The 14,068-nt window shown below is 47.5% G+C and overlaps 1 protein-coding gene across 1 annotated transcript in view; it reads right to left on the bottom strand.

The window, feature by feature from the left end:
- Positions 1-13,237, bottom strand: part of SLC6A12 (solute carrier family 6 member 12) — a 33,462-nt gene extending 20,225 nt beyond the window's left edge. Inside the window, exons 1-5 of the mRNA XM_058805332.1 lie at positions 13,197-13,237; positions 7,475-7,671; positions 3,767-3,901; positions 2,281-2,421; positions 974-1,061 (exon numbers count right to left, since the gene is read on the bottom strand). Of these exons, the coding sequence (XP_058661315.1) occupies positions 974-1,061; positions 2,281-2,421; positions 3,767-3,901; positions 7,475-7,671; positions 13,197-13,237 (602 nt within the window). The remainder of the gene's footprint in view (positions 1-973; positions 1,062-2,280; positions 2,422-3,766; positions 3,902-7,474; positions 7,672-13,196) is intronic.
- Positions 13,238-14,068: the final 831 nt, after the last annotated feature.

Genomic DNA, 14,068 nt, shown 5'->3' with positions numbered 1-14,068 from the left:
TGTCCCCTTGCTCTCTCTACAGAAAACCCAAACAACTGTTTCAACCTCAGCTCTCACTAAATAGTATGTGCAAGGAGCAGGGCAGGAGAAGGGAACCAGCACTGTGCAGACTCTTTTTGCAACCATGGGCACATATCCTCTTCTATGTGCCCTATGGTGGCTGCAACAAAGGAAAGTCAACCCTTTCAAATGTACTTTAAGAGACAGAAACAGGGACAAAACCCAAACCCAACTGCTGAACCCCTCTTCTTTGTAAGACTTTCCTCTGTAGCATGTGGAGTGGTAGGGTGGCACCAGCAGTCATTTCAACCTCTCCAGGCTGCACTGATGACCCTATCTGGGACATTGTGTGGCCTGCTATAAGACCCCCTCACTCAGTATTTTAGTGCCTCCAGCCCCAAATTCCTGAAAATTCTCCACCTTCCTCAAATTATTCTCTGGCATCTCATGCATGTATCTCAGATCCCTGCTCTCCAGGAATGATCCTGAGCAGCCTGAGGGATCACTTCCCTTAGCAAGCAGGACTGGGTCAAAAGAATGTAAGAAGCAGTTTTCTCCCTTTTGTTTCACTGTGGAGGACTGTTCCACCTGCCGTGGCCTCTCATGCTTGCCTGCCAACCTGCAACACCCAGCACATGCACTCCTGCTTGCAGCAAGCCCTCTCCTGCTTTTGGTGGCTCTCTCAGTGGCCACACTCACCCAGGCAGCCCAGTGCCAGAAAGGGGAACACACCCTCAAGGTGCACACGAGCACCCCTGGGCAGGCACACGGTGAGCAGCCTTTGGGGTGTGCCCAGTCCTCACACCCCGGGCTCTGTGCCCATCTCCTCGGCAGCTCCTTGTGCTCCCCGTGTTGGATCTGGCATGTGGCACCTCGCTTGCTCCTACAGACACAGAGCCCCCAGCCCAGGGAGTCCTGCAGCTGCAGCCTTTGGGTGAGAGGGAGCCTGAACAGAGGGAAAGCAATCACATACTCCCAAAACTCAATCATTGAGGAGGTGGCGTTCACTGGCAAGGTCCTGTTGTCCAGGCTGGATCTATTCAGAATGTCCACACAGAGATCTACCAAAAGAAGAGGAAGCTGATGAGGTGAGAAATTCTCTAGAGCTCCTCCAAGAGGGATATTCCTTCTCCTCTGGACCCTAACCCTCACAGATCCTTCATCTTGTGCTATAGAGCATCTCATTAAATGTCTCATTAAACTCTGGCTCTCCCCAGGTAGGAATCCCAATCCAGCAGTCACCAGAAGGGCTTCAGGGAGAGAAGAGGGGAAGGAGAAAACAATTCACTGCCAAATTGAAAACAGATGACTGAAAAATACAGATTATCAAGGGATAGTGACTATGAGTAGTCTAGATAGAAAATCTCATTCTCTTTCCACACATGCTTGTCCACACCATTCCCTGTCCACACATGCACACATCACCTTCATGTTCTCCTTTGCCATCCCCAACCATTACAAAGCATGAAATAACTAAAAACAGAGCAGATGCCACACATCCAATGCACCTCATCTTGCATTTTGCCAGCAAAAGCCAATCCAATAGAAAACCAAGGAAACCCAGCTGTTGCTGGGAGACTTCTCTCTGTTAAGAGAACATTTGTGGCTTTCCTTGCAAACAAATCCATTCTGGGGGAGCTGAAGGAATTGGATCATCTCCTTAAAAGGCTGGTTACTCCTGCTGGGATGAAAAGGCAGAGGGAGCTGTGAGTAAAAGGCCTACAGGGTAGAGAAAATTAACTAATTGCAGAAATTAATTATCTGACTCAAGAGAAAAAGGGAGGGAACCAAGCTGCTGCCAAGCAAAACCTGCTCAACATGTTAAAAAATTCCTGACAAGGACATTCATGAGAATTACCTCACATCCACCCCATCTTCCCAGGCTCAGCACAAGCAACTTGAGTAAAGTCAAAGCCAGGTCTTCTCTGCAGGGCAGAGTAAAGTGAAAAGCTGAGTGCACCGAGGAAACTGTTCAGGCACTGGCAGTGGCAGCAACTGTCCCAGTAACTCCGCAGAAACGGGGCAGAGTAAGGGAACTGTAAGATAAACTGTTGCACCAGAGATAATAAAAAGAGCCTGCCACACGATGAGTGCCCTAGATTGGCTTGCAAACTCTACCATCCACCTCTCCTGCTTGCCAGAAAATGCCTATTTTTTGGTGACATCACATGCCAGCTCATGAGAGCTTCTTATCCAAAAAAACCCCAAATATTTTCAACAAAACCTAAATAACTTCTGGGAATTGGAAAGAAGCTAGAAACTGCCCAAGAATAGGTGTACCTGAGTTCCAGGGGTTATTGCAGCTGGCCCATGGTAGCACTGAAGAGAAGGAGCTGAACAGGAAGAAGAGTGCCCAGGACAAGATGACAATGTAGTAGATATTCAGATATCCCACAATGACTTGGGTGGCATATCCAATTCCTGTGGAGAAAAGCAAAGGAGGTGAGAATGGGACTGGCAACCAACTCCCAACACATGAGGCTTAACACCAAATAAAGACACTGCTCATGCTGTGGTTAGAATGAGGCAACACCAACAACATGGCTCTCCAGAAAATAGTGCAAAACCTGCCTAAGGGAAAGAGGATGGATTTTGTGACTGGGCACACAGACAGGAAACATTGTTGGTAACTCTAGACAGGTCTGTGGTGAAACAGCCAGAAAACCTTATGCTGATTTGGAAAAAAATTTCTGATGGCTACCATGCCACAGCATCATAATGCCTCCTCTTCAGAAAAATACAGCTCTAGCCTTTGAAGAAAAGAAATGCAGCTGAGTCTCTTACTTTTGGAAAGTGTCAGGCAAAAAAGTCTTACAGCTGATATTCACCATGCTCAGCTTTGGTCCTGGGTCCTGCTTGTGCCCATTGCTCACTGAGACCTCAGAACAGTAATCAGAGCAGAAAGGCCCAATTCATTTATTTAAAACTGGTTGTCAGTGTCCTTTGGGATACCCCTGCTGGTCCAGCTCCAGGCGTGTGCCAGAGCACAGGGGTCTCCAGTGCAGGAGGTACCAGACTCCCCATGGAGTTTCAAATAGCACTGCATGCCCATGCTCAACAAACTAACCAGGCTCCACTCTGCCTGAGCACAGCTTTCTCCATCTGCAAAACATGGTTAATAAGCTCTCCTCTGGACAGAAGAATTGAGGAAATTATATTCATTAATGTATTAATCCCATTAAACAACCTTCCCCAGGGCCCCAGAAGTCCTGGCTCTTATCCCTGTGGTTTAACCTCATCCCCATCCCATCTCTGGGCTGTCAGACCCAGTGCACACAGTCTGATTCCCCCAGTTTGAAGGATTCCAGCCTGCAAATGCTGCCACAGCAGCCCTGGGCACGGGAGTGGGCAGGGAAAGTAGAATAAACCAGACAGATTTCCTCAATCTCTTCTCCCCTCACTATTTGTCCTGAACTACACACAGGTGTTTGTACATTGATACTTCCATCCTCCTCCTTCAAGCTGGCCATCCTGCTTCTCCTCTCTCCCAGGTTCTGAGCTCCTCAAAGCAGAGACTGTGCTTCAGGTGGAGCAGCACAGCCCCCAGGCAGCACCACACACCCTCACTCACATCGAGAGGGGTCAGGGAGCTGCCCTGGAAACGCAGCAGGCAGCAGAAGGAATAACAAGGCTGGGAGAGAGAAGAAGGGAGGGAGAATAAGAGAGAAAGGAAAAAAAAAAAAGAATAATAATATTTTTTTAAAAAAAGGACCTGAGTCACTGGTTGTCAGAAAGTGTTGCCAGTAAATACTGTAATTTGACTGACCTTCAAAGAGGGGGCAGATCTTCCTCCAGGCTGTCACCCCTCCCTGGCTCGTGTACTGCCCCAGCGCCGTCTCCAGGAGAAACAGAGGGATCCCACAGGTGAAGAGGAAGATGAGGTAAGGGATGAGGAAGGCTCCTGCAGAGAGGGGTAAAATGCTGCCTCAGAAACCTCTTCAAAAACCTTATCCCTAAAATCTCTTGCCAGGTACCTGGGACCACAGCTGGAATCAGCTACATAAACATAAATATTTCAGTGAACTAAATGTGCAACCTCTGCTAAAGAAACAATCACCATAATTTCTCAGAAAAAAATACAAGGGTGGTCTGTCTTGTGCTACTGCTGCACTTCTGCATTTGGCATAGGCCAAAACCTAGAGGGGTAAGGAGTAGCCAGGCAAGGAGCTAAAAAAAGATAGTGCTGAAGAAGTTCTCCCTGCTTCATGCTCCTGACCTCATTCCAGCTTTCAGCAGGAAGGGGATGAACAAAATAAGTCCTTGTTTCACATAACTACATTTGTTCTGCCTTTCATGAGAGTCACAGCAAAACTCCCACTTGCCAGAGGATACAAATCTGGAGGCTGGTGACATTTCTTGGTAAGTAAAACATTTGCCAGGATATAAATTTACTCGAGACTTTTTTCACATCAAATTTGGAAAGCAGATTGCACCAGAAAAATGGAAATAGGGGAGGAATATCTTTCCGGCATTTTCAAAATGAGGAAGTTTAACTTCTACCTTCAAAATCCATTTTTGCTAATATGTAGAGAAATGTCTAAAGAGAAATCAACCTGAAATCACCCTCAGATTAACGCCTGTCAGAATGGAAGAGGAAGGAGAAAAGAGTAAGGCTTTTTCCCAGAAACAATGACCAACATAAACTAAGCATAAGAAAAGACAAACAAAAATAACCAAAAACTTTAATGCCCTGAAAAAATGGCTTAGTGCTTTGTTCAGCTGTCTGAAATTTTTTTGCACCTTTTCAGTTATGTTGTCAAACCAAGTACAAGTACATTCACTGCTCTGCTCAAAACTGCTCCTGAGATCTCATTTTCACAGCTGACCTTCCTTCTGACACCTCACTCTCTTTCTCCACATCCTTAGTGTGGATTTTCACACTTCTGTTCCCCTCCAAACAAGATAAGGTGACTGCCTTCCTCGCTGAAACAACTGTGGCTATCTTGCCACTCCGTACAATAAAATTTAGTCAGGAACACCTCTCTTGCCAGGGCCTGGAGAGCACCTCAGTTGCTTGTAACCAAGACTAGGGTGCCTTTCTCAGCCACTGTCCCCCGGGCCCTCTCCTCCCCTGCCAGCACAGGCATTCACACTGACATTCCTTCCAGTGACTGTGAGCAACCAGGAACCCTTGCCCTTGTTTTTAAGCCAACAAAGTTACAATAACAAAGAACATCCACACTTCCCCTAAACACAGCTGTGTGTAGCTGCAGGAGACCTGGGGCCAGAGGGAAGGAGGCTGGTTCTCAGGGTCAGTCCAGGTTTACAGGGTAGGAAGTGAGAACTGCAGACCCTGGACTAGAGGCAGCTGCTGCTTTTGGTGTTGCAAGACATCTATGCCAAATCTGCAAGACAGCTTTATTATCCTGCACACAGATGAGCCTTTCAGCAGATTCCAGACCCTCTCCTCTGATACAATTTGTCCCAGAGGTTGACCCATTTTGGTCTCTGAGCAACAATGATTTTCTTGCACCTCTATTGTCTTGTCTCTCTTAACTGTCCCACAGCAGTTACCAGCTGAAACTCTAGCTGTGATACCCTCCTCAATTTGCTGCCCTACTGCAGGAGCCTCAGCCTTGAGTGGGGCCTCAGAAACAGATCCTCTTTCTTTATGAGTCAATAATAAGTTCAGGATGCTGAGCAATTAGATCGAATTTGACAGTACAGCAGTAGATAAGGTTGCAGTTGGTCTCTTTACAGAAATCTAGCACTATTTTTTCTATGGCATCTGTCTTCATGGCTGTATAACCATTTCAGTACATTCAGGTGGAGAAAGGTGACAGGACAGCAGTCTCAAATTTGGGGGGTAAGGGTGGGACAGGGATGAAGCATTTATAGATGGGAAATGCCTTTTTTTGCAATTTCAAGAACTTTTCCAATGATGAGAATGTCCTTGAGTGTCATGGAAATACATTGCCTTGTCCTATATGAGTCTTCTGGTTCCCTAGAGCCCTGGAGAGAGAAAAGCGTGTTCTACAGCAGTAGCATACTTTCTACAAGGGAGCTGTGAGGGAAGGACACTCCCATCCTAACCTTTCCCAAGCCTGGCCTCCTTGCCCTCTGAATCACAGCCTTAGCTATTCCAGAGCAGTCTAATTAAAAAGAAAAATGTTATTCAATAGATATTTAAAGTGAACAAAAGTAGCCTTTTCACTTACACTAATTAGCATACAAATTGCAAGGACTGCTGAACCGGGTACCACAGGCACAAACTATGCAAAGATATCATCTGAGCTCAGGGAGAAATTTTCCATGCAAAACCCATGACTCCTCTCTGAAAGCATCACTGCAGAATGGGCTGCTCAATCAGATGCACCTCCACTGTTTCCTAACCTGTGCCCATCTGACTTGCTCTTGGGTGCCTCCCATCAAAATATTGGAGAAGGAAACTGGAGGATCTGCTAAAAATCATCCCAGGTTCAAGAAAAACTCAATTCCATTTTCTGTAACCATTTCTTACCCTGGCCCTCATCGGTTTTGAGGATGTATTTCCTTGTCTCTTGTTTAATTTGGATAAACTCCAGCAACAGCAGAGAGGACAAGAATTTGGAAGCCCTGGGGAAAATTACAGTGGAACCACTCACCTATCGGTGAAAGCTCCTGGCACCTTGGAAAAGAAAGGCCTCTGGGGCATGGTCTGCAGAGAAAAGAAGCTCAAAGAAGGGGGGTGGGGTGTGAAGCAAATCCCAGACCATTAATTCAGGGTGTTTTTAGAGAACAAGAACAAAAGAGAAGTTATTGCTGGATTTGACATGTAATTTGCTATTCCTCCTTTTCTTTTATAAAGTTAGATTTTTATTCACTGAGAAAAGTTAGTGACAGTCAATTATTCCCTTACGTTTCATTTTATTGTTATGAGAAAGTTTTACTTTTAACCATGTAATGATCTTATTGCAGTGTTACTACAAGAGAAAAGGAGAGCCATGCAAAGAAACAAAAGGGAAGGTGAATGAACCTTTTTTGGGGATGAATGTTTCTAATAGTTGTTTGATCATTGTGAGAATTGCTCCAGGGAAAGAGGCAGAAATCTCCTTCTAGGGACTATCAGGCCTTGGCTAGGATACCAGCACTGTCTAAGCCTCTCCTCCTCTGTAACAAAGGATGGATTTGACACCAGGAGTAGGAAAAGGGAATATGTAGGAGGAGGTTGGTGTTGGCTTTCCGGCCACTCACAGCATCTGATATTTTCTAAAGACCAATAATTTCTTGAGATGCCCAACAGCCCTAAGTTGTTACTGGGGTTCAATTTTTCAGGAGTACAGATTTGAGAATGCAGCTTTAAGGAAGAGTACCCATTGAGGAGCTGGATTCACCCCTGAATTTTTATTCCTCCTGGTTTTAGCAGGAACTAACTTGTTGAAGGAGTGAATAAGGGAATACCTTAGGGAGTACATAGGAGAATTGGGTGCAGGCATATACATGTCCCTCATCATAGCTACAGACCTAGAACAACTCACGTGTGCTGTGCACTCACCACCACCGTTCTTGTAGCAGAGGTATGGGAACCTCCACACGTTACCCAGGCCAATGATCTCCCCAGCCACAGACAGCACAAACTCCATTTTGTTCTTCCAGTGGCCTCTCTCTTCCATTTCCTCCACTCTTATCTCTTCGGGAGATGCGGTGGCCCCATTGCGTTCTCCTTCCTTGGATATGGCTCTTGTCATGGCTCTGTGGGACAGAAGAGAAGGAGAGCATGGGATGTAGGGAGCTGCTGCAGGACATGCTTGTGGGAAGAGGAGTGAGGGGACCAGACACCACAATAAGATGTGGTTCCAGTATCAATATGTAAATTTAGGTACATCTGACTGGTGGCATTACTGAGCAGAAGCTGGCCTTTCCAGAAGTGATTTGCTTTAGCAAGGGATACGCATCCCCTTGTTGAGATTAGGAAAACAGACTGGAAACAAGTCTCTCTAAAGCAGCAGCATCTCTGCTTCCATTCCCACCAGCTGGGGCTGCAAAGAAATCAGGGTTTTGCTCTCTTGTAGCAACTTGCTAATTCATTATGCTGGTGGTTCAATAAGTGTTTTAATAGCACATCTCTCATTCCTTCTGTGCCACCTAAAGGAACATCCCCATCTTCAGGGAGCAACAGAGACAGCAATCTGCATCACCCACAACACTCAACATTTCCACTGCCCCTGGATCTGCTCTGGACTATTTAAACTTGCTCTCTCCCTTGGCTCTGGAGGCAGCTCAGGCCAAGGACCTCTTCCAGTCAGCAGCTCAGTGGTGAGCAGAACTTCATCGCCTTTGATGTCATTTACCTTACAGGACCACCAAATCCTCTTTTGACCCTTTGCACCAGGACGGTGCACCAGGAGCATGATGCCAAACTATTCCCTCCCTCCTTGTGCCTTGTGTCTCTCCAACCATGTCCCTCTGGACAAACACCAGGTATGAGCCATCTCATGGTGAGGAGGGACTGCCAGGGAACCTGACCTAACTGCAAATAAGAGCAAGTGTAAACCCTGACATCTAACTGTCCCAAACAGCTATGGCACTTGTTTGGGTACAGTTTTCAATGAGGCAAGGAGGAAGCAAGAGCAGGAGCTGGTGGGCCATGCTCACACTTATCCACACAAGACAGCATCATTATCAGTGTCTCAGCTCTGTAAAGGAAATAATTTCCTAAATTCTAACCCTCTGGATATATCAGGCCCTGGGGCAAAGAATGATGCTTGTGTATGAAAAGACAACTTCTAATGAATGTTCACAGCAGAACAAGTAGTTCTTTGACACAGCCATGTTTCCTGCCTGTTTTTCAAGTAATGAAAGGAAATCAGATCTCACAGTGTAACACACCAATTGCTCTCTAAATGCCCTAGGCAACAACAGGCTTTGTTCCCCCATCTGCTCTCCTGAAGGGCTCATCCTATTTGCTTTGCTACCAGCAGCAGATTTCCATGGATGCTGAATGGAGAACTGAGTCTCATGTGAGACACCAACCAGTGTAAGAGGAGCTGCAACAAGATCAGGGGGACATAAACCATAGAGGAGAGCAGTCAAGGGCTGGTGAAGATCATCCTCCAGGCTTTTCAAAAACAAGGCAGAGAGATCTTGGTCCCTGTTAAATTTGAGAGGTTTTGAGAACTATTGCCAGTAATAGCTTATATATGGGTAGTACTGCAGTGGGCACTAGTTTTGGTGCAAATGCAGATGCACGAGGGCACTGAGGAAGCAAGCTCTGTTTTATCTCCAGCCCTTGTCCTTTATGGTCCATATGCTGGAAAGCAACTATTTGCTGGTATGGCTTGCACTGATCCAAACCACCAAGGGCTACAACACCTGTGGATCTACCTGAGAGTGGGAAGGTGAATCAGCCCTCTGACAGGCTCCTAACAAACCTCTAACCCCACATTTAAAGAAGGTGGTGGAGCCCAGGAATCAAGGCACACACCCTAAATGCTGGCTTGCAGCTGCAGCTCCCCAGCAGTCCCAGATTTTCCCCCTTCACTTATCCCTTCTGCTGGGTAGGATTGGGAGATGGAATCACCAGGTCCTCCTGCCAGCCATTTCTCAGCTTCTGGAGCCCAGGCAGGGCTCTTCTCCCCCGTGCCTGCCTGCAGCAAGGCCTGCTAGCTGGCTAATCAGTTTATTCCAATGCTGCAGCAGAGCCTCCTCGTCTCAGAGGAGCAGAGCTCCACGCACTGTCAAATGTGAGAGAAAAAGCAACACGTACTTAATGAAACATGTTTGATCTGTCACGGTCCTTGGCACATTCCCATTTGCTGCAGTCCAGGGCACATTATCAAGTGCAGGATGTTTAAGTCTGGGTTTGTGAGGATGTCCCAGGAAGCTGACAGGACAAGCCTAGCTAATTCTTTGGTTTTATTCTTTTAATGTAAGGTGGATCCAAGAGCCAGCCTATTTCTACTAATATTTGTGGGTTTATTTCATTTTTGTGAGACCTGTTTCACACATAAGTGCAGAGGAAGGTCACAATCAGAGAATCACCTCCTCTCACCTAGCCCTGGCAAGGGAATGTATGAGTGCCAGCCACAGCCCCAACCCTGTCACCAACCTCCAGCTCAGGGACACTTGGATCAGGACTTTTTATCTGTCCTCTGACTCCTGAATAGGCCAACATGAAGGACAGAATTTGGGATGCTGCAATGAGGAGGAACACAGCTGGGAGAAACACAGAGCAGCAGGGGAGACACAGCACTTGTGCCTTCATTTTCATATTTTAAGAAGGGGGAAAGCACCCTGGCTATGAAATCAAATCTTTTCAAGTGGGAACAGATGGTGGATTAAACTGGTGCCTAAAGTTCTGGCTCTTCATGGCATGAAATACAACTTCTCCTTTCCCAGACTAAGCCATGCACATTACACATCCCCACTACTTCCCTCTCTGCTTCGTCTACTGTTTCTATGAGAGAGCCTATTCATACACCTCCTGGCTCTTTTCCCAAACATTTAATCCTACTGTGCCCCTGCTCTATATGTTCTTAGGCCAGATGGGGACTCAAATAACTTCTTGTTTCCAGCTAGGAACAATTTGGTTCTCCCACAGCAGTCACAGCCACCTACTGGGTTACATCCTCCCCAACAGGCAAACATTTTCCTCTTCCTTTGGTTGCTCCCTCCCTAATACATGAGTTTGGAGTAAAGACTGTGCCCCTCACTGCTTGCCTGCACTTTTTCTGCTGCTCCTTCACCAAAGTTTGGAGAAAAATCCTATGATTAGTTCATTCCCAGCCTCTTTTTTCCTCTGCCACAAAGTTTTCCCAACTGCTAAAAATGCCATCTTGATGCAATCCACAGAGTCTATCCTGCCCCTGGAGCTTCTCCCCACCACCACCTTCCCTCCTCAGCTCCCTCTGACCCCCCATCTCTTGTAGAGGTGCTCTGCTGTATTTCCAGCCCTCAGCACTTGGAGGAGATGGGGTTTTTTTGCCCTTCACAGAAATGACCTGTAGTCTGTCATCTTCCCACAGAGAGCAGTGATCTCCCTCTATGCAGCTGCATAGGAAATGGTACAGTATTTGCTACTGGGTTTGGTAAATGGAGATGGCCACAATTTTTTTCCCCAAAAGATTTATGGCTGGGAAAACAAGAATACACCTGGATTCCTTCAGGACTGAGAGAAGAGACTGACTAGAAAGAGAGAAGGCAGCATGCAGGCAGCTATAGACCCAGAGCAACAAGTTCCATTCTTGAACATTTGAATGAAGCAACAGTCTCCCCTTGGTCACAAATTTTGGACTGTGTTTGTCCCACATCTACCACCATGGGATCCACAAAAGGCAAGGAAAACCAAAGACATCTCTGAAGCACTGTGGTCACTCAGCAGTTGCCCATGATGTGCTGAACACACAATGCAGATATGCAGGAGAACAGGCTTTGCTTGGAAACAAGATGCCACTGAAGGGGAGAGGCGGTAATAAGAAAAAGAGGAGAAAAAAAAGCATCATTTGAAGCAAAATACAGTGCTATCCTCAGCCTTTCTCGGGGTAAAAAAGGGCTTTTTCAAAGTTCCTCAGGTGAGACAAAGAACAAGAGCGAGACAAGATGAGAGAGAAGCCACCTGGAGTTTTGGCACCAGAGGAAGAAGCCAATAGCAATTCTCTTAAAGCTTTTATTTCTGCAAACTTACTGCCTGTTCCTGACTGCTATCAAACAAGAGTTCCTACTGCTGGGAAGTTAACATCCTCCGTTTGACCTATTTTGCTGTTTTATCATAAGGCAAATGAGATGAGGACAATCTCCAGAAGGAATAGTGAAACAGAGGGAACAGCAGACAGAAATGTCTCTAAAAAGCAGCTGATAACATTTATGAGAGGAATCACAGTGCTAAAGCTCCCTTGGACACTCGAAGGCACTGCCTGAACCGCAGAATCACAGGTGACAACGCAGACAGCTGCAGTGCATTTATATTTCTTGGTTTCATTTTGAAACAAGCAGCAACCAAGCACATAAACTGCAATTTAAGATGGGAAGGGAGGAATCAGGAAGCAAGACGACCGGGCTGTGTTACAAAAGGAGGAGCAGGAGGACACACAAAATTCTCGGGTTGCGCAACCGGAGCCAGCAGTTAGTCAGCAGCTGAAAGCCTGCGCTGCATTCTGATGGCAGGGGGCGGGGGCGGGAGCAGAGACAGAAAATCAGGGCTCAGCACGGAGCAGCAGCGCCGAGGTGCAGCTCAAGGAGCCAGCCCGGGTCAATTAGTGCATGGGGGCTGCTGCTGGGATCGGTCATCTCTGCAAGATGGACAATATTAGCAGTGGAAGCAAAGTGCTTTCCAGCCAATCTGAGAGCAGCTACACGAGCAGAGACAGCTGTTTCCAAATCAGAATGCTGCTGGAGAATGGCTCACTCCAGCTGCATAGCAGAGAAAAGCAAGGAAAGATGTACAAAGAGAAAAACTGATCAACTCCAGGACAGCAGTTGAAATTAAAATGCCTTTCATTTCAAGCAATTGAAAGTTAGTTGGCTTCTTTACACTTTCTAATTAACTTCCAGGTTCTGTGGGCTGCAGGGTATTCTCAAAGCATCTGTTCAGCAACGTTCATGAGGCACAAGAGACTGTTCCAAGAATCAGATCCTACCTATGTTTTCTCCAGTGTGAAATAAGAGCAATGCTTGTGCAGTGAGTTTGCTACTTACTGACACCAGAAAGAATGAGATGAGGAACTGTGAGTTCCTCATGAGTGAGCTCACTGATGCCATGGACATCTGCAATACAAGATGCAAGGATTATAGAGCATCACTCTTCAGAGCACACACCCCAGTGCAGGAGGGTGCAAAATGGGTCCTGCTCTGACTTCTGCTGCTGGACAGGAGACCCTCCGAAGCCTCTAACAGTGGCTGGACTTTTCTGAGGATCAGTGCAAATCTCTTGCTAAAAGCAAGGTAGGCTGTTATTCCCAGAGCCAGATGAGTCTCTGTTGGTGCCCATGGATCACAATCCCTGCTCTGGGCTACAGAGACACAGAGGTGGTTTCTTTCTCTAGCCTAGAAAAAAAATCAAGACTAACAGATGAAGTCCATAAATGGTGTCTAAATAGGACTAGAAACCAGGCTTTGTACCAAACCAGACAATCTCATGACCTCCACTCAGGCTACATGCAGTGCAACACAGCAGGAGGGCCAGCCACAGCAGGATCCATTCTTCTTACAGAGCACCAGCAATAGGGCTGGTACAGCCACAGATCCAGCCAGGCCCCAGTGGAGCCCCCAGAGCCACCTACCCCATGGCTGGGGCTGTCAGACCAAAGTCCTGGGGCTGCATTGGGCTGGCTCAGAGCCCTTGTGTGCAGCCAAAGCATGTGGTCAGCACGGCTCCTGTCACTGGCTGGAGAGCAGAGCAGGTGAATGGCACACAGGGTGACAGCCACGCTGCTCCAGCACTCACTCTGCAAACAGGTCCCTGCATAACGGGGCAGCGACCTGGGGTGCAGCCCAGGGGTGCTCCAAGGGACAAGACAGAGCCTGCAGGGTGCCTGCAGGGCTCCCACCTCTCTGGGGCAGCAATTCCATGGAGCACGATGCCAGCCAGCAGCCCTGGGCATGTCAGATGAAGAGATGGAGGCTGCCAGCCCCAGCCCTGCTTGGCCAGCTGCTGCCATCCCTGCAGCTGGGGGTGAGGGCTGAGGGAAGAGTGGGAAGTGAAGTTGCTGGAGCAGGAGAGCAGAGGAGCCAGCACTGCAGGCCGAGGTCCAGAGGAGGGAGAGCAGCACAGGGAATTTTTGCATCACACTGGTATCTAAGCTCCTCCAGGTAGGCACACCCTGCCTGACCTCCCAAAAGCACAGCCTGGGGACACTTGCTGTCAGTGATGAGAAACAGGAAACACAGGGGAAGAGCACTCAAGCAAGACACTTCCAAAAGCCAGGGTAAGCTGAGGGATAACACATTGTCTCATGCTTCCCAGCAGGGAGGTGAGGGGAGCCAACAGTGTGTGTGGCACAGCCTGGTCCCTCAGCACAGACATGTGTGTGGCCAGCACAGAGCAGGGCCACAGGGCTCCCTGCCATGATTGTCCCCACACTGTGCTCCCTGCTCAGCCCTGCACAAGCCCAGCACCCTGTGTCAGACCCTGGGCAGACTCAGCCAACTCCAG

Source organism: Ammospiza caudacuta, chromosome 5 (genome assembly GCF_027887145.1).
Source record: "Ammospiza caudacuta isolate bAmmCau1 chromosome 5, bAmmCau1.pri, whole genome shotgun sequence".
Lineage (NCBI taxonomy): Eukaryota > Metazoa > Chordata > Aves > Passeriformes > Passerellidae > Ammospiza > Ammospiza caudacuta.
Note: the sequence above shows the minus strand (reverse complement) of the source record. Positions and strands in the feature narration are given on the sequence as shown.